This window comes from Bombina bombina, chromosome 7 (assembly GCF_027579735.1).
Source record: "Bombina bombina isolate aBomBom1 chromosome 7, aBomBom1.pri, whole genome shotgun sequence".
NCBI classification, from domain to species: Eukaryota; Metazoa; Chordata; class Amphibia; order Anura; family Bombinatoridae; genus Bombina; species Bombina bombina.
The window spans coordinates 487255586-487281455 of record NC_069505.1 but is presented as its reverse complement, the minus strand read 5'-3'; the positions used below and the strand labels follow the sequence as shown (position 1 = coordinate 487281455).

At 40.9% G+C, this 25870-nt stretch overlaps 2 protein-coding genes across 2 annotated transcripts in view; one reads left to right on the top strand and one right to left on the bottom strand.

Annotated features, from left to right (window-relative positions):
• The first annotated feature begins 12532 nt into the window (after nucleotides 1-12532).
• LOC128636018 (syncollin-like) lies at nucleotides 12533-13093 on the top strand. Its single transcript, XM_053689089.1, has one exon. It carries the CDS (start codon nucleotides 12545-12547, stop codon nucleotides 12941-12943), a length of 399 nt encoding a protein of 132 aa, XP_053545064.1. The 5' UTR covers nucleotides 12533-12544; the 3' UTR covers nucleotides 12944-13093.
• A 131-nt stretch (nucleotides 13094-13224) lies between these two features.
• LOC128666814 (caldesmon-like) overlaps nucleotides 13225-25870 on the bottom strand; it is a 47409-nt gene continuing 34763 nt past the window's right edge. Inside the window, exons 4-6 of the mRNA XM_053721609.1 lie at nucleotides 18658-18753; nucleotides 14004-14142; nucleotides 13225-13437 (exon numbers count right to left, since the gene is read on the bottom strand). Of these exons, the coding sequence (XP_053577584.1) occupies nucleotides 13300-13437; nucleotides 14004-14142; nucleotides 18658-18753 (373 nt within the window). The 3' untranslated portion in view covers nucleotides 13225-13299. The remainder of the gene's footprint in view (nucleotides 13438-14003; nucleotides 14143-18657; nucleotides 18754-25870) is intronic.

Below are 25870 nucleotides of genomic sequence, written 5' to 3'. Positions count from 1 at the left end.
GCAGATACACACACACTACATAGCATACACATGCACATACACACACACTACATAGCATACACTTACACATGCAGATACACACACACTACATAGCATACACTTACACATGCAGATACACACACACTACATTGCATACACTTACACATGCAGATACACAAACACTACATAGTATACACTTATACATGCAGATACACACACACACACTACATAGCATACACTTACACATGCAGATACACACACACTACATAGCATACACTTATACATGCAGATACACACACACTACATAGTATACACTTATACATGCAGATACACACACACACTACATAGCATACACTTACACATGCAGATACACAAACACTACATAGCATACACTTACACATGCAGATACACACACACTACATAGCATACACTTACACATGCAGATACACACACACTACATAGCTTACACTTATACATGCAGATACACTTACACATGCAGATACACACACACTACATAGCATACACTTATACATGCAGATACACACACACTACATAGTATACACTTATACATGCAGATACACACACACACACACTACATAGCTTACACTTATACATGCAGATAAACACACACTACATAGCTTACACTTACACATACAGATACACACACACTACATAGCATACACTTACACATGAAGATACACACACTACGTAGCATACACTTACACATACAGATACACACATACTACATAGCATACACTTACACATGAAGATACACACACTGCGTAGCATACACTTACACATACAGATACACACATACTACATAGCTTACACTTATACATGCAGATACACACACACTACATAGCATACACTTACACATGCACATACACACACACTACATAGCATACACTTACACATGCAGATACACACACACTACATAGCATACACTTACACATGCAGATACACACACACTACATTGCATACACTTACACATGCAGATACACAAACACTACATAGCATACACTTATACATGCAGATACACACACACTACATAGTATACACTTATACATGCAGATACACACACACACACTACATAGCATACACTTACACATGCAGATACACACACACTACATAGCATACACTTATACATGCAGATACACACACACTACATAGTATACACTTATACATGCAGATACACACACACACTACATAGCATACACTTACACATGCAGATACACAAACACTACATAGCATACACTTACACATGCAGATACACACACACTACATAGCATACACTTACACATGCAGATACACACACACACTACATAGCTTACACTTATACATGCAGATACACTTACACATGCAGATACACACACACTACATAGCTTACACTTATACATGCAGATACACACACACACACACACACAAACTACACAGCATACACTTATACATACAGATACACACACACACTACATAGCTTACACTTATACATGCAGATACACACATACACACACACTACACAGCATACACTTATACATGCAGATACACACACACACTACACAGCATTCTCTTATACATGCAGATATACACACACTATACAGCAGACACTTATACATGCAGATACACACACACTACAAAGCATACACTTATACATACAGATACACACACACACACTACATAGCTTACATGTATACATGCAGATACACACACACTACATAGCTTACACTTATACATGCAGATACACACACTACATAGCATACACTTATACATGCATACACACACACACACTATATAGGATACACTTATATATGCAGATACATACACACTTATACATCCAGATACACACGCACACACACTACATAGCTTAGACTTATACATGCAGATTTACACACACTTATACATGCATATGCACACAAACACTACATAGCTTACTGTAGTGTTGTGCTTACTTCCTGTTTGGTCAAAAGGCACATTGAGGTTTCCATACAAAGATGATGTCATCAAGTGGGCTGTGGTTAGAATCAGTACAGTTCAGATAAGCCATCTTGTGACAGTTTGTGATGCAGTTATAAATTACCAGGATTGAATCTGAGCTCTGACAATTGCTGATACTAATAAATGTAATGTCAGCTACAGATCACTGCAGAGGATACAGCATCAGCCAGTCAGGAAGAGTAAGAACTGTCAGTTACACATTATAAGTTATATTGCAGTTATACACATGCAGATACACACACACTACATAGCATACACTTACACATGCAGATACACACACACTACATAGCATACACTTACACATGCAGATACACACACACACTACACAGCATACACTTTTACATGCAGATACACACACACTACATAGCATACACGTATACATGCAGATACACACACAGACTACACAGCATACTTTTATACATGCAGATACACACACACTATATAGCTTACTCTTATACATGCAGATACACACACACCACAGCCTACACTTATACATGCAGATACACACACACTATATAGCTTACTCTTATACATGCAGATACACACACACCACAGCATACACTTATACGTGCAGATACACACACACTACATAGCATACACTTACACATGCAGATACACACACACTACATAGCATACACTTACACATGCAGATACACACACACTACACAGCATAGACTTATACATACAGATACACACACACTACATAGCTTACACTTATACATGCAGACACACACACACTACAAAGCTTACACTTATACATGCAGATACACACACACTACATAGCTTACACTTATACATGCAGATACACACACACTACAAAGCTTACACTTATACATGCAGATACACACACTACACAGCATACACTTATACCTGCAGTTACACACACACACACACACTACATAGCTTACACTTATACATGCAGAGACACACACACACTACATAGCATACACTTATACATGCAGATTCATACACACACACTACATAGCATACACTTAAACATGCAGATATGCACACACACACTACATAGCTTATATTTATACATGCAGATACACACACACACACTTATACATGCAGATACACACACACACTACATAGCTTACATTTATACATGCAGATACACACACACACACTTATACATGCAGATACACACACACACTATATAGCTTACACTTATACATGCAGATACACACACACACACACACACTACAAAGCTCACACTTATGCATGCAGATACACACACTACACAGCATACACTTATACATGCAGATATACACACACAAACACTACACAGCATACACTTATACATACAGATACACACACACACTACATAGCTTACACTTATACATGCATATACACACACACACTACATAGCATACACTTATATATGCAGATACACACACTTATACATCCAGATACACACACACTACATAGCTTACACTTATACATGCAGACACACACTACATATCATACACTTATACATGCAGATTTACACACACACTTATACATGCAGATACACACACACTACATAGCTTACACTTATACACTTATACATGCAGATACACACACTACATAGCATATGCTTATACATACAGATACACACACACACTTATACATACAGATACACACTACATAGCTTACACTTATACATGCAGATATACATACTAGATAGCATACACTTACACATGTAGATACACAGACACTACATAGTATACACTTATACATGCAGACACACACACTACATAGCATACACTTATACATGCAGACACACACACTACATAGCATACACTTATACATGCAGATACACACACACACTTATACATGCAGATACACACACACACTTATACATGCAGATACACACACACACTTATAGATACAGATAGACACACACACTACATCCTATATGGGTATCTGTAATTCATTGTATGGGGTACTGGGGTTGGCAAGCACATTAGCTGGCAGTCTGCCGCTGCCACTGTTCGTTACCCTGGTGTTAGCACTGCTCATCGTATAAAACTGATGACATGCTAGTATTATCACCAGGGGTTAGACGTCATCACTACCAGGGGTTAGAGGTCACCATTACCTGAGGTCAGAGGGTATACAACCTTCTTACTCCTGCTTAACCCATGCACCATTCCTTTTTGAAAGGGAATCTAACAGGTATCTAACCCTGGGAGAGAAAAGCCAGCTGCCACTGAATATGGGCCCAATAGAAGTTAAATTTAAAAAAAAATAAAAAATAAAAATGCATGGGGCAGTGCGGGACAGATGGCTAGCAACCCAGGACAGCAAATGGAAGCTCATTTATCTTTATTTTGTCATTTATATAGTAATAGTTGTTTTTGCCTTTAAAAACCACCACCTATACTGAAAATTGGAATACTTTAGTATTCACTATAGAAAAGTTATGTAAAAAGAAACAGCAATTAAGATCCCAGTAGGGTTGGAGGAGATGGGTAATAAATATTATTTTTTAATTGCTCTCTCTAAGTCCTGGCCATTGTGTATAACAACATACCTAACAACATTTGTGGCAGTGAGTATCAGACTCAGGGAATTGATGGGGGCCATCACCATTTTGTGGGTGAAGATGTGTTCGGAGGGGTAGGCTCATGGGTGGTTAGTGGGCGGGACTGTGGGTGTGTCTGTGCAGTTTGTGGGCATGGTTGTGTGCTCAGTGGGTGGGGCTAAGGGAAAGTCTGCAAAAAGGGACATATGACTGTCTCAGAATCAGTGACTGTTTCTCTCAATTATACAGCTGTAAAAAAAGTAGACAATACATGACAGGAAATAGTGCTGCCATCTAGTGGTCTTGCTGATTGTTGCAAAACTGCCGCCATATTTTAAACAAATAAAAGGAAATGTTTTAGCCTTCACGTTCCTATGGTTTGTTGCTCAACGTCATTTTAGTATTTTGATGCTGTGAGAAACAAATCCTGCATTTAACCTATTCACTGCCCATTGTAGTAAAGGCACATCTGCAGCAGTTTGGATCTTTTTATTTATTTTAACTTTCAGGGTAAGCTAAATCTAAAAGTTCCCAGTATAGTTGCAGGGTCTTGTAGTATATTCTTATGAAGTCAGGTGAATTATAAATTTATCTGGGCCAGAGATCTGGGGCAAGATTACATATGCGGCGTTGCCTGTAAAAGTCGGCAATGCCGTTTTTTACGTAGTTTTGGTATCACATATACGGCGCAGCATATAAATGCGGCACGTACATTTCACCCGTCGGCTGCAATTTTTACTCCCATAAGCTAACATAGAACAAGGACGTATGCGGCAAAAATGGAGACATTTTACTCCATTTTCCCCTCGCCACACATAGGCATGAGTATGTGAGCACCGTAACTCCCGTAACTGCCTGAAAATATTAACTAACACCTAATGCATGCGCAATATCTATCTACCTGTCAACCGCAATCCCCCACCGCAATTACTAAAAAAGTATATTAACCCCTAATCCACCATTAACCCACATCGCAATAAACCTAATAAAGTATATTAACTCCTAATCCGCCATTAACCCACAACGCAATAAACCTAATAAAACTATTAACCCCTAATCCGCCAAACCCACAAAACGCAATAATCCTAATAATTATATTAACCCCTAATCCGCCAAACCCCCACAACGCAAATAATGAATTAAATTACTAAACCCCCTAACCTAACACCCCCTAAATTAACCCCAATTACCTAAATAAAAAAATACTAGGTTACAATTAAAATAAAAAAGCTAACATTACTACGTTTAAATTAATCTAAGATTACAAAAAATAAAAAAGTCTAACATTACATAAAATGATAAACCAAATTATCAAAAATAAAAAAATTAAACCTAATCCCTATAAAATTAAAAAAGCCCCCCCCAAAAATAAAACACTCCCTAATCTAATACTAAACTACCAATAGCCCTTAAAAGGGCCTTTTGTAGGGCATTGTCCTAAGTTAAACAGTTATTTTCCTTAAAAAAATACTAAGTCCCCCTCTAACAGTAAAACCCCCCCACCCCCAAAATAAAAAAACCTAACACTAAAAAATCCTAAACTACCCATTGCCCATAAAGGGTCATTTGTATGGGCATTGTCCTTGAAATGGCATTCAGCTCTTTTACTGCCCTTGAAGGGACATTCAGATCTTTTAAGAGTTTTCAGAAATCCCTAATCTAAAAAAAAAAAAAAAAACCCAAAAATGAAAAAAAGCCTAAGTCTAACCACCCAAATAGGTACACACCGTTCCTGAACTCCGGCGAAAAAGGTCCTGTTCCAGGCGGTGAAGTCTTCTTCCAAGCGGCCGACATCTTCTTCCAAGCGGAGACCTCTTCCTTCTTCATCTAGGACCAAGCCCGTGCAGAGATGAGCGCGGAGCAGGACCGGTGAGCGCGGAGCCATGGAGCTAGGAGGAATAGTGAATTTAAGGTATGCGTTTAAATATGGCGTCCCTTGCATTCCTATTGGCTGATTTGATTCTTCAAATTCAAATCAGTCAATAGGATGAGAGCTACTGAAATCCTATTGGCTGTTCAAATCAGGCCTGATTCTGACCAAAAAAATTGAACATCTGGCACATCCGCCAGATGCTTATGTAAAAGAATAGATAATGCAGAAATCTGACCTTTCAGAGAACTGACTGACAACCCTTTCTCTAGACCTTGCTGGAGAAAAGACAAAATTCTAGGAATCCCACCCTACTCCAAGAGTAGCCCTTCGATTCACACCAATAAAGGTATTTACGCCATACCTTATGGTAAATTTTACAAGTAACAGGCTTGTGAGCCTGCAGCATGGACTAAATGACCGACTCAGAAAGCCCATGCTTAGCCAGATCTAAGCATTCAATCTCCAAGCAGTCAGCTTCAGAGAAACAAGATTTGGATGGAGGAATGGACCCTGAGTTAGAAGGTCCTTCCTCAGAGGCAACCTCCAAGCAGGCAGAGATGACATCTTTACTAGGTCTGCATACCAGATCCTGTGAGGCCATGCAGGAGCTATTAGAATAACCAACGCTCTCTTTCCTGTTTGATACGAGCAATGACCCGTGGAAGGAGCGCAAATGCAGGTAACAGATATGCTAGACTGAAAACCCAAGGAACCACCAGAGCATCTATCAGAGCGGCCTGCAAATCTCTTGGCCTTGAACCATACATTGGAAGCTTGGCTTTCTGCCGAGACGCCATCAGATCCAACTCTGACACCCCCCACTTGAGGGTTAACCTGGAGAACACACCCGGATGGAGATCCCACTCCCCGGGATGAAATGTCTGTCTGCTCAGGAAATCCGCCTCCCAGTTGTCCACTCCTGGAATATGGATGGCAGATATACAACAATTGTGAGCTTCCGCCCACTGAATAATCGGAGCCACCTCCTTCATGGCTAAGGAACTCCGAGTTCCTCCCTGGTGGTTGATGTAAGCCACTGAGGTGATGTTGTCCGATTGGAACCTGATAAACTGGGCTAAGGACAATTGAGGCCAAGCCATCAGAGCATTGTAAATAGCTCTCAACTCCAAGATGTTTATAGAGAGAGCAGACCCCTCCCGAGGCCATAGTCCCTGCGCCTATAACTAGTCCCAGACTGCTCCCCAGCCTAGCAGGCTGGCGTCCGTGGTCACGATCACCCAGGAAGGTCTCCGGAAGCATGTGCCCTTAGACAGATGCTCCTGAGAAAGCCACCACGGGAGAGAGTCTCTTGTCGACTGGTTTAGATCTATCCTCTGAGATTGTAATGCTTGTGGGATATTCCACTATCAGACCAAACTTGGCCAGTAGTCTTGTTATCCCGGCATCAAGCTGGAATGATAGGGAATATCCCAAAGTAGAGAAAGTTTGCAAAATGAGGTAAACAGTACTCTGCACTATGCAGGGTAGTCTTCGGCGGCAGCAAGTAGGAATCGGCAGTTAGGCAGTTCAAGGGTAAACGGCAATAGGTAGGGAATCCAGCGTTAAGGCAGTTCAAGGGTAAATCAATAGAATGGTCAGGCAGGCAGAGTTTTGCAACAGTATGGCAATCCAATATTTTAGGGTTAAGGCAAGCAGAGTAGTCAAACAGGCAGAGTTTATCAACAGTTAAGCAAACCAGCAATTCAGGGGTTAAGGCAAGCAGCATAGTCAAACAGGCAGAGTTCATCAACAGTTAAGCAGTGCAGAAATTCAGGGGTTAAGGCAAGCAGACTAGTCAAACAGGCAGAGTTCAGCAACAGTGAATCAATACAGCAATTCAGCATACAGATATACAGCACCCAGGAGCACAAGAAGAAATACCTATACTTGGGCACAGGTGAGAGGGACTGAGGCCTTTACATAGGGAAGAAAGGGCGGGCGGTGATGATGTCATCACCGTGCTGCAGTTACACTGCTGTATTCCTAGCAACAGGAGGAGTGCCTGTGTCCATAGCAATGGCCACAGCAGAGCAGAGAGCAGCGTTACAGAGATAGATCTAAATGGTCTCCATTCCATTGTGTGAGCATGCATAATTGCAGAGCTCTCAAATGGAATCGAGCAAAGGGAATGATGTCCATGGAAGCGACCATCAGACCAATTACCTCCATACATCGAGCCACTGATGGCCAAACAGTAGACTGTAAAGAGAGGCAAGAGGAAAGAATCTTGGATTTTCTGACCTCTGTCAGAAATGTTTTCATAGATATGGAATCTATTATGGTCCCTAAGAAAACCACCCTTTTAGCTGGAACAAGGGAACTCTTTTCCAGATTCACTTTCCATCCGTGGGAATTTAGAAAAGACAAAAAGTTCTCTGTATGAGAGTTTTCTTGTTGAAAAGATAGTGCCTGAACCAATATGTCGTCCAGATAGGGCACCACTGCAATTCCCCGAGACAGTTCGCCGGCGAATAGTTCCCGGCGAACATTTGCTTGTTCGCGTTCTCTGCGGCGGGCCGAACATATGCGATGTTCGATCCGCCCCCTATTCGTCATCATTGAGTAAACTTTGACCCTGTATCTCACAGTGTGCAGACACATTTCAGCCAATCAGCAGCAGACACTCCCTCCCAGACCTTCCCAGCTCCTGGACAGCAGTCATTTTAGATTCATTCTGATCCTGCATTCTTAGTGAGAGGAGGGATAGTGTAACTGCTGCTGATTTAATAGGGAAATTGATAGCTAGGCTAGTGTATTCAGTGTTCACTACAGTCCTGAAGGACTCATCTGATCTCTGCTGTAAGGACAGCACCCCAAAAAGCCCTTTTTAGGGCTAGAACATCTTTTTTTTTTGCCTGTGTTATTTTGACTGTGAAACATCAGTCTGCTAGTGTAATCTAATTGCAGTTACCTGCCTGCACTGCCACCACTCATATCTGTTGTAACAGTAGTGTAAATTTTGTAAAAAAAAACTTTTTTGACTGTGAAACATCAGTCTGCTAGTGTAATCTAATAGCAGTTGCCTGCCTGCCAGCGTGTGTGCCAGGCCCACTTGCCAACTAGTGCCACCACTCATATCTGTTGTAACAGTAGTGTAAAAAAAATTTTTAAAAAAAACTTTTAACTGTGAAACATCAGTCTGCTAGTGTAATCTAATTGCAGTTGCCTGCCTGCCAGCGTGTGTGCCAGGCCCACTTGCTAAGTGCCACCACTTATATCTGTTGTAACAGTAGTGTAAATTTAAAAAAAAAAAACTTTTTTGACTGTGAAACATCAGTCTGCTAGTATAATCTAATTGCAGTTGCCTGCCTGCCAGCGTATGTGCCAGGCCCACTTGCCAACTAGTGTCACCATTCATATCTGTTGTAACAGTAGTGTAAATTTAAAAAAAAAAAACGTTTTTGACTGTGAAACATCAGTCTGCTAGTGTAATCTAATTGCAGATGCCTGCCTGCCAGCGTGTGTGCAAGGCCCACTTGCCAACTAGTGTCAACACTCATATCTGTTGTAACAGTAGTGTAAATTTAAAAAAAAAAACGTTTTTGACTGTGAAACATCAGTCTGCTAGTGTAATCTAATAGCAGTTGCCTGCCTGCCAGCGTGTGTGCCAGGCCCACTTGCCAACTAGTGCCACCACTCATATCTGTTGTAACAGTAGTGTACATTTTTAAAAAAAACTTTTTTGACTGTGAAACATCAGTCTGCTAGTGTAATCTAATCTAAAGCGGCTAGATATTTCATTCTGAAGAAATGGAAGTCGAGAGCAGTCCCGAGTATTCTAGAGATAAAAAATTGTTTGAAGAAACAGTGTATCATGGAACAATTAGACACCAATTTACATAATGATCAAGAGGTGAGGAGTTTCTTCTCCAAGTGGTCGAAGTTTATTAAAGCCTTACCTCCTAGGGAGGTCGAACATTTGATCTTCCCATTTAGAGATTCGGAACTGGTTCTCCTGGGAATTTGGTAAACCCCCCGCAGCCAATAAACTGATAAATTCTTGCTCCCTCTCGTTATTCTCTTGTCCCTTCCCTCTCCCCCTTCCTCCTTCATTCTCCCCCCCCCACCTTTTTTTTTTTTTTTTTGTCTTGTTTTTTGTTGTCTTGTTGTGTCTCTGTTTAGTCAACGAATGTTCAATTGGTGTTAGGTGTTATTAAAAACCCCAACCTCGTGTACAAATGTTACATATAAGGGTATTATTGATTTGGCAGGAGGAAGTGAAATTTGTTGTTCTGAAAAAGGAAAAAAAGAAAAAGTTTTCTTTTTGTAAATTCTTCTTTTTGTTCCTCTTTTTTGTACCATATTATGTCATACCTGGCCCTGCATGGCATAAAAAGGTGGATTTCACTTTATTGTACACATTGTTGGATATAAATAAACAATATATAAAAAAAAAATGTAATGCTCTATCTGAATTATGAAAGAAAATAATTGGGTTTCATATCCCTTTAATAACCAGCATAAAAAGTATGTTTTCCAGTAGTTCTATCAAAACTAACCATGAGTGGACCCATCCAGGAGAGCACACCAACCAAGCCTTTGCCCAACTCATGGGGAAAAAAACACAAACCAGAAGTTCATATAATTTAAGGCTTTACACTAACCAATAAGGCAACTCACTCAAGTGGACATACCAACTAAGAGAGAGGGGTTCCCCAATGCAACAGTAAGATAAGTAGACTTATCAGTCAAATATAACAAACAGGAGTGATTAAAATACAAACATGTTCACCACATTGGAATAGTCTTCTCCTAACCCTTCATTCTAACCCAGAGTAAATCTCACCCAAAAGTAGGTACCAATCTGGAATCTATCTTAGATAAGATTTCTTGCAAACCAAGATAACACCTGTTGAAAGGTTCGTACTGTAATGAAGTCTCATCAAACATTTCAAGAGCCCCGTAGGTCCTACTAAAGATAACATAGTAACAGGACATGGATTCCATGTGAGGCCAACCAGGATTAGATCTACTAATTGTATACACTGGCTGTGGTAAAATGTGATCTGCCAGTAGATATCTAAGTGCTGACCAGTAGATCATAAGATTGTAGGGATTTTTTTCGTGCAAGCTCAGTTATTCCTATGTTTAGCATACTTATAGGTAATTACACAGACTTATTTCACAAAAAACACAGACCCAGTCTTACTAAAGTATGTTACCGTTGTTTTGCACTTAGAGAGGATCCAACTATATTGACTTCTAGGTATTTCTTCTCAGCCATGTTTGGATCTTTCCCTGCAGTTGATAAACTGTTGATATTCACTTCCAAGTTGCCCCCCTCCCAATCACCACCACTCATTATGTTATCAGCTGCTGGATATGTCAGCCGCTTTCCATAATCCATTTACACCTGTTTTCAGATTCCTGCCAAAATTATTCAGCCTTCTGCTTATCTGAGCTCCCCCAACCTCAATGGTTGCAGAGTATTTCTCTGATGTTGTTTCAGGTATAACCTGCAAAATAGCCTCATTAATCTTAGGTGACCATTGTTAGTCAGTGCAGCCAAAAGAAGCAGAGCCGTGTTGTTAAACTGTTCTCCTTATGTACCAAAGATTGGCCTGATCAGTTTGCAAATAAATGATATATGCAGAGCATTATTCTAGTAAAACATTGCTTGTATTTTTTAGAATGATACATTGTACCCAAATAAGTAAGCTGTAAAATATTAGCGCTCCATAGACCCCTTCCCCAAAGTTTACTCATAGAAATTTTTTTAACTCTGTAAAACTTTCTCACAAATCATTACCCATCTTTAACCTTCCCGAAAAAAAGCCTGCAGAGTATTGCCCCCTCTCTTGCTTTCTTTAAAAATAAAACTGTGGAGCATTGCCCATTCCATTACTTTCCTGAAAAAAACAAAAACCTGCAGAGCATTTCCTCCTTCATTACTTCCTTAAAAAACCCTGCAGAGCATTTCCCCCTCCATTACTTCCCTAAAAAACCCTGCAGAGCATTTCCCCCTCCGTCAACAGTGTGGTTAATTGATAACTCTTTAATGGGTCTCATGTGACTTTATCTAGAGTAACATGGGCATCAGATCCTCTGGTTCCCACCATTATTACCTGGCAGTATCCCCAGTTGTCACCTTGAGAGTGATTGATGATTGTTGGCCAATTCTGTTTTATGTTTCCACCCATAATCTCTTGCATAAAACCCTTTACCCTTTGGTGCTCATACAACCCTCAACAATGAGATCACTGAGTCTCTTCTTCCCGTTCCTCCTGGTCTCGCTTTCCTGGGGGCTTTGCCCCCAACCTGCTGACCTCAAAGACACATATGGCAACAAGATTTGTGCCCGCCTGTTTGAGGATAGCAGTGTCTACTATGATGAGTGCTGCGGAGGATCCTACTTGGACGTTGTCCCTGGTGCTGATGTTCCCTACATTCCCCTTGGGTGGAATAACCGTATCTCCTCACTGGTGATTGCCCCTCGATGTGAGTTGACAGTCTGGTCCAGGAAACCAAAAGAAGGATCCACCAAAAAATTTACCAGTGGAGTCCAGGCACGCCTATCAGAGGTCAAGAAAGGTCTCTTTGGCGATTGGAATGACTCTATCTCATCCTATTACTGCAAGTGTAATGCTTAGAGAGCACAAGACAGATGGACGGCTATGTGGAGGGTTCGCAGTCACTGAAATTACAAGTTAATGACAAGAAGAGATGAAAATAACCACCTGTCAGAATTAATAGCAAAAATAGAAACAACTGCAAAAATGCAATAAAAATCAGTTTCAGAAAAAAAAGGTATTGTAGAGTTTTATGGGACGGGTTTGATTCTGGAAATGATACAAGAGATTGTGTACATGTGTGTTTGTGTGTGATAAAAAAAAAGCGGAGAGACAACCAGTGAGGAACTGACACAAGTATGTTTGGATGAGGTGACAATTACGCAATTTATTGATAAATATGCAATTTATTGATAACTATTGTGAGGAGCAAGTGCTCATCCTCTGAGCTGTGCAAATAAGGTGCTGTCTGCAACCCGTGTACGGTGATACCCCAGGACAGACAGGTCTTTGCTCTTGTGTAGGAAATGAACATATCGAACACCTGGCCCATAAGCCTTAAATATATGTGAAACCTAAAACAGAGTAAAGCAAACGTCAGAATAGAAGGAAAAATTACACATAATGTATAACGCTAACATATTAAGAGTTCCCTTTCTCCTGAATGACACTACCAGAGACTTAAAGATTATTTCTCCCAGATGGCATTGCCAGAATTATTTTTTTTACTCTCCCAGGTAACATTGGCATATTGGGGGTCCCCTATATCTCAGGTGACACTGTCAGGTTGGAGGGTTTCCTGTATCCCCAGTTACACTGACAAGTTGGGAGCCTCATCTCTCCCAAGTAATACTGGCAGATTAGGGGTCTCTTATCCCTCCTAGGTGACAGTAGCAGACTGCGGGCTACCCTTCATCCATGAGGACAGTAACAGACTGGGGGGTACCCTGCATCCCTGAGGACAGTAACAGACTGGGGGGTACCCTGCATCCCACATGACAGTAACAGACTGGGGGGGGTAACCTGCATCCCACATGACAATAACAGACTGGGGGGTACCCTGCATCCCACATAAAAGTAAAAGATTGAGGGGGTCTCCTTTCCAGGCAACTCTGACAGAGGTCCGTAGGTTGACACTTACCATATTCCATCCTTTGGAGTCACCACTCATGTCATTTTCAGGGGTTAGGTCCTGCTGGGCTAAGACTGTCTGTTTATCATCTCCCAGTAACTTTACATGCAGCTCATAGACCTGTTTGTGCAGTTTGCTGTCTTCGTACCTAAAGGGTCAAAGAGAAAGTGAGACACAGTGTCTAATAATAATGCTCTGTATATCTGACACGTACATGTGTATTAAACTACAATCAGAATGGTTTGTCTATGGTAGATAAAGGGCTCTGCTGTATATGATATATGTGTGTGCTTGCGTGTTTGTGCTGCTTTGTGTTTGTGCATGTGTGTGTTTTTGTGCGCATGTGTGTGTTTACGTGTGTTTGTATGCATGAGTGTGTGTGAGCGTGTGTGTTTGCACGTAAGCGTGTGTGCACGTGAGCGTGTGTGCATGTGTCTGTGTGCATGAGTGTGTGTATGCATGTGATTGTGTGTGAATGCATGTGTTTGTATGCATGTGTGTGATTGTGTGTGCATGTGTATTTGTGTATGCATGTGTTTGTATGCGGGTGTGTGCATGTGTTCATTTGTATATATGAGTGTGTGCGCGCATGAGTGTTTGTGTACGCGTGTGCTCATGTGCATGAGTGTGTGTGCATGTGTGTGTTTATTTGTATGTACGCTTGTGTGTGTGAAAATCATGCATTATAATGAGTGAGACAAGAAAACGGCACAGTTACAACAAACCATGCTGTATTATGTTTTGAACTCAGTATGGCACAATATCAGTTCTGGAATAACACGGCTGGCACTCTTAGGTGCTCCCAAGATAAAATCAAAATTTTAAAGCAATTTATGGCCAGTGAAATCAGCAATAATAACTATTACAGATTTCAGACCATTCACATATATCTGCCTATTCCTTCCCCAGTGTCGCATGCGATTAGCCGTGCACGGAAAGTGCAGAGGACACAGAATCTTGTAGAAGGCACCAGTAGACATCTGCCTAAACAGGAATCTGACCCTACACAATACCCTGTAGTAAGTCTACAGAAAGTGTGAAGCAACGCTCTGCTGTCTGTGTGATATAATGCTGAGCAATAAAGCTGGTGCAAGTTCTGCTGTCTGTGTGATATAAAGCTGAGCAATAAAGCTGGTGCAAGTTCTGCTGTCTGTGTGATATAAAGCTGAGCAATAAAGCTGGTGCAACGCTCTGCTGTCTGTGTGATATAAAGCTGAGCAATAAAGCTGGTGCAACGTTCTGCTGTCTGTGATATAAAGCTGAGCAATAAAGCTGGTGCAACGCTCTGCTGTCTGTGTGATATAATGCTGAGCAATAAAGCTTGTGCAACGCTCTGCTGTCTGTGTGATATAAAGCTGAGCAATAAAGCTGGTGCAACGCTCTGCTGTCTGTGATATAAAGCTGAGCAATAAAGCTGGTGCAATGCTCTGCTGTCTGTGTGATATAAAGCTGGTGCAACGCTCTGCTGTCTGTGTGATATAAAGCTGAGCAATAAAGCTGGTGCAACACAACGCTCTGCTGTCTGTGTGATATAAAGCTGAGCAATAAAGCTGGTGCAACGCTCTGCTGTCTGTGTGATATAAAGCTGAGCAATAAAGCTGGTGCAACGCTCTGCTGTCTGTGTGATATAATGCTGAGCAATAAAGCTTGTGCAACGCTCTGCTGTCTGTGTGATATAAAGCTGAGCAACAAAGCTGGTGCAATGCTCTGCTGTCTGTGTGATATAAAGCTGAGCAATAAAGCTGGTGCAACGCTCTGCTGTCTGTGTGATATAAAGCTGAGCAATAAAGCTGGTGCAATGCTCTGCTGTCTGTGTCATATAATGCTGAGCAATAAAGCTGGTGCAACGCTCTGCTGTCTGTGTGATATAAAGCTGAGCAATAAAGCTGGTGCAACGCTCTGCTGTCTGTGTGATATAATGCTGAGCAATAAAGCTTGTGCAACGCTCTGCAGTCAGTGTGATATAATGCTGAGCAATAAAGCTGGTGCAATGCTCTGCAGTCAGTGTGATATAATGCTGAGCAATAAAGCTGGTGCAACGCTCTGCTGTCTGTGTGATATAAAGCTGAGCAATAAAGCTGGTGCAACGCTCTGCTGTCTGTGTGATATAATGCTGAGCAATAAAGCTTGTGCAACGCTCTGCAGTCAGTGTGATATAATGCTGAGCAATAAAGCTGGTGCAATGCTCTGCAGTCAGTGTGATATAATGCTGAGCAATAAAGCTGGTGCAACGCTCTGCTGTCTGTGTGATATAATGCTGAGCAATAAAGTTGGTGCAACGCTCTGCTGTCTGTGTGATATAAAGCTGAGCAATAAAGCTGGTGCAATGCTCTGCAGTCAGTGTGATATAATGCTGAGCAATAAAGCTGATGCAATGCTCGGCTGTCTGTGTGATATAATGCTGAGCAATAAAGCTGGTGCAACGCTCTGCTGTCTGTGTGATATAAAGATGAGCAATAAAGCTGGTGCAACGCTCTGCTGTCTGTGTGATATAATGCCGAGCAATAAAGCTGGTGCAATGCTCTGCTGTCTGTGTGATATAAAGCTGAGCAATAAAGCTGGTGCAATGCTCTGCTGCCTGTGTGATATAAAGCTGAGCAATAAAGCTGGTGCAATGCTCTGCTGTCTGTGTGATATAAAGCTGAGCAATAAAGCTGGTGCAATGCAGTCAGTGTGATATAATGCTGAGCAATAAAGCTGGTGCAACGCTCTGCTGTCTGTGATATAAAGCTGAGCAATAAAGCTGGTGCAATGCTCTGCTGTCTGTGTGATATAAAGCTGAGCAATAAAGCTGGTGCAACGCTCTGCTGTCTGTGTGATATAAAGCTGAGCAATAAAGCTGGTGCAACACAACGCTCTGCTGTCTGTGTGATATAAAGCTGAGCAATAAAGCTGGTGCAACGCTCTGCTGTCTGTGTGATATAAAGCTGAGCAATAAAGCTGGTGCAACGCTCTGCTGTCTGTGTGATATAATGCTGAGCAATAAAGCTTGTGCAACGCTCTGCTGTCTGTGTGATATAAAGCTGAGCAACAAAGCTGGTGCAATGCTCTGCTGTCTGTGTGATATAAAGCTGAGCAATAAAGCTGGTGCAACGCTCTGCTGTCTGTGTGATATAAAGCTGAGCAATAAAGCTGGTGCAATGCTCTGCTGTCTGTGTCATATAATGCTGAGCAATAAAGCTGGTGCAACGCTCTGCTGTCTGTGTGATATAAAGCTGAGCAATAAAGCTGGTGCAACGCTCTGCTGTCTGTGTGATATAATGCTGAGCAATAAAGCTTGTGCAACGCTCTGCTGTCTGTGTGATATAATGCTGAGCAATAAAGCTGGTGCAATGCTCTGCAGTCAGTGTGATATAATGCTGAGCAATAAAGCTGGTGCAACGCTCTGCTGTCTGTGTGATATAATGCTGAGCAATAAAGCTTGTGCAACGCTCTGCAGTCAGTGTGATATAATGCTGAGCAATAAAGCTGGTGCAATGCTCTGCAGTCAGTGTGATATAATGCTGAGCAATAAAGCTGGTGCAACGCTCTGCTGTCTGTGTGATATAATGCTGAGCAATAAAGTTGGTGCAACGCTCTGCTGTCTGTGTGATATAAAGCTGAGCAATAAAGCTGGTGCAATGCTCTGCAGTCAGTGTGATATAATGCTGAGCAATAAAGCTGATGCAATGCTCGGCTGTCTGTGTGATATAATGCTGAGCAATAAAGCTGGTGCAACGCTCTGCTGTCTGTGTGATATAAAGATGAGCAATAAAGCTGGTGCAACGCTCTGCTGTCTGTGTGATATAATGCCGAGCAATAAAGCTGGTGCAATGCTCTGCTGTCTGTGTGATATAAAGCTGAGCAATAAAGCTGGTGCAATGCTCTGCTGCCTGTGTGATATAAAGCTGAGCAATAAAGCTGGTGCAATGCTCTGCTGTCTGTGTGATATAAAGCTGAGCAATAAAGCTGGTGCAATGCAGTCAGTGTGATATAATGCTGAGCAATAAAGTTGGTGCAACGCTCTGCTGTCTGTGTGATATAAAGCTGAGCAATAAAGCTGGTGCAATGCTCTGCTGTCTGTGTGATATAATGCTGAGCAATAAAGCTGGTGCAACACTCTGCTGTCTGTGTGATATAATGCTGAGCAATAAAGCTGGTGCAACGTTCTGCTGCCTGTGTGATATAATGCTGAGCAATAAAGCTGGTGCAACGCTCTGCTGTCTGTGTGATATAAAGCTGAGCAATAAAGCTGGTGCAACACTCTGCTGTCTGTGTGATATAATGCTGAGCAATAAAGCTGGTGCAATGTTCTGCTGTCTGTGTCATATAAAACTGAGCAATAAAGCTGGTGCAATGCTCTGCTGCCTGTGTGATATAATGCTGATCAATAAAGCTGGTGCAACGCTCTGCTGTCTGTGTGATATAATGCTGAGCAATAAAGCTGGTGCAATGCTCTGCAGTTTAGTTGATGTGATGCTCTGCAGTCATGCAGTGTGATGCTCTGCAACCTGTATGTTTTGATACTTTCTGCAACCTTTACAAAGTCTAATTGCAATTATTTCCTGTCATGTTAGTATGATTCTCTATAATCAGCATAGTGCAATCATGTGGCATATAGTATGTGTGCAATGTTCTGCAGTCTTCATAGTGCAATGCTATGCAGGTACACAAGACACATTACCAGTCCAGTACGTAAATATCCGGCTGATATGAATCCAGCAGATTAGTCCAGAGACCTTCAGCCAACAGATCCACCATCTGCTCCTTTACACACCAACTGCAAAGAACACAGTATTATTATTAATTATCTGCAGGAGGAGGATCTAAACCAAATAGATTGAATCAAAAAGCTGCTGTCCAATATCTATAAAGAAACAGGTTGGTAGTTCAGGTTAAAACCTGTGCAATATCTATAAGCCAGCAGGTAGTTTTGTGTATAAAAGAGGTTATACAGCTAGAAAAGTGAGCAGTACAATATGTGTAAGAAGCAAGCAAACAATTCATGGTATAACCACAGGGGAACAGTACAACATCTTTGAGAAATAAGGATCATTTCAGAAGTGTTGAGAAATATATATTGTAATCAAGCTGGCAGTTCTGAGTATAACCACAGGAGGGCGCTGTACAATATCTTAACTAATTAAAGGGATAGTGCACTGTAAAATTAGTTTCCCTTAAAGGATTACTTTCTGTTATAATTTTTAAGCTAAACAACTAACATATTAAAGTTAATAAACATTAATTAAAACCTACTGACCTATATTTTCTCCAAAACGAAGTTTCATAACGTTCTAAAAGTTATATCTTTTATTCGCCGATGATGTCACATTATCCTGCCCACTATTTTCAGCACTGAGTGTTCAAAATACTTAAACCAATAACTTTGTGTTTAAAGCGCCATTTTGAAACCTAGGTATTGTAAACGGATTGGTACAGAGCAAAGGATACCCACGGAGTGGGTTTGGAAAACAATTAAATTTGCAGACAAGATTTCTGATATACGGTAGAGATATGTTAATGAAATGCTATTGATAAAAAGCATATTTGGGGTAGTTAGTTAGTAACAGGCATAGAAAATATTTACTTACAGTGGCCCTTTAAGGGACAGTCAAGTCCAAAAAAAAAATGCAAGTCTGTCAAAAGAACTGAAATAAGGGGGCAGTCTGCAGAATCTTACATACAAGGTAATCACAGAGGTAAAAAGTGTATTAATATAACAGTGTTGGTTATGCAAAACTGAGGAAGTGTAATAAAGGGATTATCTTTCTTTTTAAACAACAAAAATTCTGGTGTTGACTTTCCCTTTAAATGTGTATATCCCTATTTACACAAAGGCCAAAACTGAACCGAAATGTTCACTGTGGGTGTTGGTTTCAAAAAGCAAAGTCAGTTATTTAAATTGCAAGAATAAACCAAACAGGGCAATTTACTCTGTAATATATCACAATGCTATGAGTTATGGGTATAATCACAGGAGGGTGCTGTTCACTATCTATAATAAATATGAGGGCACTGTAGAAAGTGGTAGTTATGGGTATCACAATAGGTTGCAGTGTAATCGTTTTTATAAACTAATAGGCATATGTATAAATATGGGTCATTTTGTATTATTTATAAGAAACAAGTGAGCCGTCAGGGGTATATCCACAGGAAGAAACTATGGAATATTTATGAAGTGTGCAGCTATTGGTATAACTACAGGGGGGCACTGTGGAATATTTATGAAGTGTGCAGCTATTGGTATAACTACAGGGGGGCACTATGGAATATTTATGAAGTGTGCAGCTATTGGTATAACTACAGGGGGGCACTGTGGAATATTTATGAAGTGCGCAGCTATTGGTATAACTACATGGGGGCACTATGGAATATTTATGAAGTGTGCAGCTATTGGTATAACTACAGGGGGCACTATGGGATATTTATGAAGCATGCAGCTATTGGTATAACCACAGGGGGCACTATGGAATACTTATGAAGCATGCAGCTATTGGTATAACTACAGGGGGCACCATGGAATATTTATGAAGCATGCAGCTGTTGGTATGAAGCATGCAGCTGTTGGTATAACTACAGGGGGCACTATGGAATATTTATGAAGCATGCAGCTATTGGTATAACCACAGGGGGCACCATGGAATATTTATGAAGCATGCAGCTGTTGGTATGAAGCATGCAGCTGTTGGTATAACTACAGGGGGCACTATGGAATATTTATGAAGCATGCAGCTATTGGTATAACTACAGGGGGCACTATGGAATATTTATGAAGCGTGTAGCTATGGGTATAACCACAGGGGGGCACTATGGAATATTTATGAAGCATGCAGCTATTGGTATAACTACATGGGGCACTATGGAATATTTATGAAGCATGTAGCTATTGGTATAACTACAGGGGGCACTATGGAATATTTATGAAGCATGCACCTATTGGTATAACTACATGGGGCACTATGGAATATTTATGAAGCATGCAGCTATGGATATAACCACAGGGGGCACTATGGAATATTTATGAAGCATGCAGCTATTGGTATAACCACAGGGGGGCACTGTGGAATATTTATGAAGCATGTAGCTATGGGTATAACCACAGGGGGGCACTATGGAATATTTATGACTATGGGAGGGCACTAGTAAAGAAACCTGGGTTCTATGCACAAAGCCTAGGTAGTTTATGGGTCTTACCTCAAAGAGGATCTGTAAATATAATCAGAAACAAGTGGGCAGCTAAGGGTATAACCACAAAAAATATTGGGGCGGATTCCAATCTTTCAGATTTTTCTAGTTCCATTTTAATAAAACATGACTCATTTTTTTTTTTTCTTTTAAACTTTTATTTATAGCCAATGCAGGGTACAATATTATAAAACACACCATCACTCACCTCGCAGGGCGGCTTATGTGAAAAGAAGTACATTACAGTATATTGCGACAGTATAATATGTAATTCTGAACAGTTTCCGATGAATCAACAAACGTTTTGGTAAATAATTGCTTGTACCACAACATTGGAGTTTTTAACATTATTTAACTTAACACCAACTATTAACACACACCCCAGTCAGACCAACTAATCAATCATACAACACATAGCAAACCACCAGTCTCATCCACAAAATTAGCTAGTGTTAGCCTTTGTAGCAGTTTGACCTGATCGCCCCTCAAGTCTATATTAATAACCGATTGTCTTAAAGTATGAAACATAACAATGAGATGTTGAACAATATCTCTTTGCAACTGAGTTATATAAAATCACTGCAGCATCCACACTGCTAGCCCGGTTCTAGGAATATTGCAGTACTTCATACAATTAAAACAGCTAGCAAAACCTTAGTTTAGTTCAAAATGCATCCGCAGATTTAGAGGTCAGAGTAAAAAATAAAAGGAACATTTAATACATGTATCCATTACGTTTGGGGCCCGCAAAATGCATAAGAGACGAAATGGGATAAGACTGCGTATAGGGCATTTCTACTCAAGTGGGTGGATGAGGGAGGGAAAGTGTAAGTGCAGACACAAGAAAATTAAGCAAACAATTTTTAACACCAACAGCAAACATACCAATCAAGCAAACAGACCACCTAGTCAAACAAAACATAGCAAACCACCAAACCTATCCATAAAGCCCTACTAGGTAAATGTTAAAACTTTTACAGCTAGAGTAATGTACCGTTTCAAAATTAATATTTTCTTGACCATGCTAAAAGAAACAGTTGGATTCAGTTAATATCCTCATGTGAACACAAGCGTGAAATAAGGTGTATTTAGAGCAAGATCAGCAAAGTTAGAGTATGAGGCGTTTCCTTTATTTACTCCTTGAGGCAGGGGTTAATACTGAATGATATATTCAGGGGGGGTTAAGATATTTGGTAAGAAAGTGCTTATATGTGCCAATCCTGTTAAAAGATTGCTCTAATTTTTATACATTTATACTTGTGGTGCTTTCTAGAGAATGTAATCAGGTGCTGACAGAGAAATATTACGTTTAAGTGCTGAGGGGAATAGCCTATGTGTAATGTTCCGTTGAGTGTGGGGCAGGCAAATTGCATAAGAGACAGAGTAAAATAGCACTGTACACAGATACATTTCTGCTCAAGTATGGGGCAGGAAAAGGAAAACTATAAAAGCAGACACAAACAAGTTAGGCAGATAACTTTTAACCCTAAAAAAACGGAGCCCAGTTCTAAGCATTAATAGTCCACAAGTCCCAACATTTAACCCACTAAATGCTGTCCATGGTCAGTGCCTTAACCTGATATACACAGGAGACAGCAAGATAGAAAGTTAAGAGCTAACCGACCCCCCCACGGGTCATCCCGTGATTACATTCTAAGTTGTCTTGACTTTGTATGCTCCTCTGTAACACCCGACGGTGCAAGTAAGTAGAAGGACAAGCTTGAATGTTAATCAAAAAGATCCAGGTATTCAGGGAATGTTGAGTTGGTAGGTCTGCAACCGGCTTAATTCCAAATACAAACTGTAGCTGGGTCGTTGTCAGCAGCGGGTCTCCAATTGACACTTCTCCATGTGGTCGGCATACAGCCCGGTAAATTGCGACCATTAATGATTGGTGAGGGGAAGAGTGAGTGTCGGGGTCGCGCTGCAGTTCGGAGTCAGATCCCACGGCTTCCATCGCCTCCTCTTTAATAACTGCAAGGGGTCCTGCTTCCTTGCTATTTCTGATTATGGGACCCGAGCCCTCTGACATCAGTGGCTGTCCTGTCGATCCTTCCTTGTGCCGTCTCTGATGTGCCTCAGGAGTCATGCAGACATAATTACAAATGGGTTCTGCTGAGAGGTGGCACCATTTTGGACTCGCAGACGAGAAATCCACGACCTGAGTTTCGGCCAGTAGTGTCTTCAGGGTAGATTCCAGCTTGGTTAACACTGGCAGAAGCAAGCCCTGTATGGCAATTAAAATGTCTTGGTTTTCAAAGTCTGTTACGACTGGGGAGATTTCCATATTTATTCCTTTGTCCCCAGCTGCGCTGTGTACCATGCGTATCACAGCTCTCTCCTCTTCTATCACTTTCCGTCGTTCCGGGGGCCAAGAGTTGTAAAGCTTGATCCTTAGATGCCCGAACAGCTAAAACTGCTAAGGGCTAGCAGGATGGTGGAGATTTAATCCTAGAATAGGAAAAAAACAACCTGGTCTCAAGCAGAGCAGTTACCACTTGCGACCATCTTGCTAAGCCTCCCACCGGAAGTCAAAACATGACTAATTTTTATGTCAAACACAGCTGGACATTTTCTAATATGGAACTAGACCAAATAAACCTGTAGGAAGCCATGACCACTGCTGAAACATAACAGCAGGGGAACTAGAAAAGGAGTATATCGACAATCCAACAGGCAAAAGCCAAGAACAAGTCCCTACGACCCCCACGGTAAGGCTTGTAACTAAATCTTCACTGGAGAAATATTTGTCACTTTGAATACACCAAATACATCCCTCCGACAAACAACTTGTACTCTGAGGGGAAACAGGCCTCAACTCTGAGAGCCCCTCTCTCTGAAGAATCAAATGCACATCTTCATCCTTCGACCACCTTCAGCTGAGGCAAAGACAAGACTGAGGTACTGGTGAGGTGGGAGGGGTTTATACTGCTCTTGGGGATGGAAATCTTTGCCTCCTCCTAGTGGTAAGGAAGAGTAATTCCCAGGAACAATAGATTGTGGACTCTCAGCACCTGTATGAAAGAAACAACCTTGCAAATCTATAATTGCAGATTCACACTCTGTATTGATTTTGCACCTGCCGATATATTGTATTCACAAACTGATGATGATGACGTATTCAGTATTGTTGGGTATTTTGGTTCCATTCGATGGTCCTCAAAAAGGCAAGTCACCATTGTTGGCACGGGTTGCTCCATCTTGTTTTTCTTCTAAGAGTATGCACAGATCTTTAGCCCATGTCTATTATCATTCGATCTGTGGGTGTTGAATATTTATGAACTGCCTTTGGCTTTTGAATTCGATGTTTCCATTTTGTGGTAGATATTTCATTAAAATGGTGAGTCGAGTGGATTGGAAATCCATGCTGTCCATGACGAATTTTCAGATATCCGCTCAAATCTGATATTGGGCCAGATAACAGGTGGAGCGCAAAATATCGCTTATGTGAGCGAAATATTTGCGCTCCACTCAGTGCGCTGTTATTTTAAGTTAGGTGCAATGTGAACACGCTTCCATAGGCTCCAATCGGAACCTCGTTCTGATGTCGTCAGACACAGCATGAGAACTATTGCAACGAAGGGGCTAAGACGCGCAGCAAAGTGTAAATATATATATATGTGTGTATATATATTTATATATATATATATATATATATATATATATATACACACACATTTATATTTACAGGGAACCCACATTTCCCATAGACCGCTATTTCAGTGCTGTTTTTTTTCTAACACCCCACATCCGCACACTTTAAGCCCTAAACACTGCTTTGTGCAGCTGTTAAAAATATGTTTTCTTAAATACTACATTTGTATGTGTTGTTTTTTTTTTTCTCTTATTTTTATTGAGGACAAATTTAAAAAAACAACAACACTGGCATGAGATACATGACTTTAGCATAGTTACATACACTGTCTAGTATACATTGTTACATTCACCGTGCAAATGTCCTCATTTTTGTCCCCTTTAACATCCAGTCTGACCACTATTGGGTCCATAATTGAGCTATAATAAAACAATATGGGGTTAGTGTAAGGGTAAAGCAAAATTAAAACTATATTACCAAAAAGATGTAGAGTATATGGAGTGTGGGCCGAAACTGAACCGTCTATTTTTGTTTTAGCATAATCAGGCACCTTACGGATTTAGCTTTAATGGGAAGGGGAGAGAAATACCTATAATGAGAAATGCGATAAGGTAGTACAAGTAGCGTATTAATTCATAAGAGGGAAGAGCAACAAAGTGCAAGCCGCCGCTTTATGCCTCTGTCGTTTGGTCTTGGGCTCCAGTGTAACAAATACAGCAAATGTCACTATATTTAAGCACCACCAAGTAATGCAGCAGAAAAGTGTAAAAATTAGATGTTTTGCTTTAAAATGGATCCAAAAATCAGCGGATTATCGGATTATAAAATAGAGCTCAGGAAAGTGGGACCGCTCGTGATCGCTGTTCAGACACATCCCTGCTAAATTTTTTTTTAATAAAAACAAACGCTACACTTAAATTTCGGGGCAATTGGGAGACATTTTGAAAATTAACCAGAGTGCTAATTGCTACCGCAAGCTCACAGTAGCATTAACCAGCCACTTGTAATGGCTGGTTATTTATTGTGCGTCCGTAAACGGGCGAATTTGCCCATTTACAGGCATCCAATAAATTAGCGCTCCACTTTGTAATCTAGCTCATTATCTTTTTCAAATAAG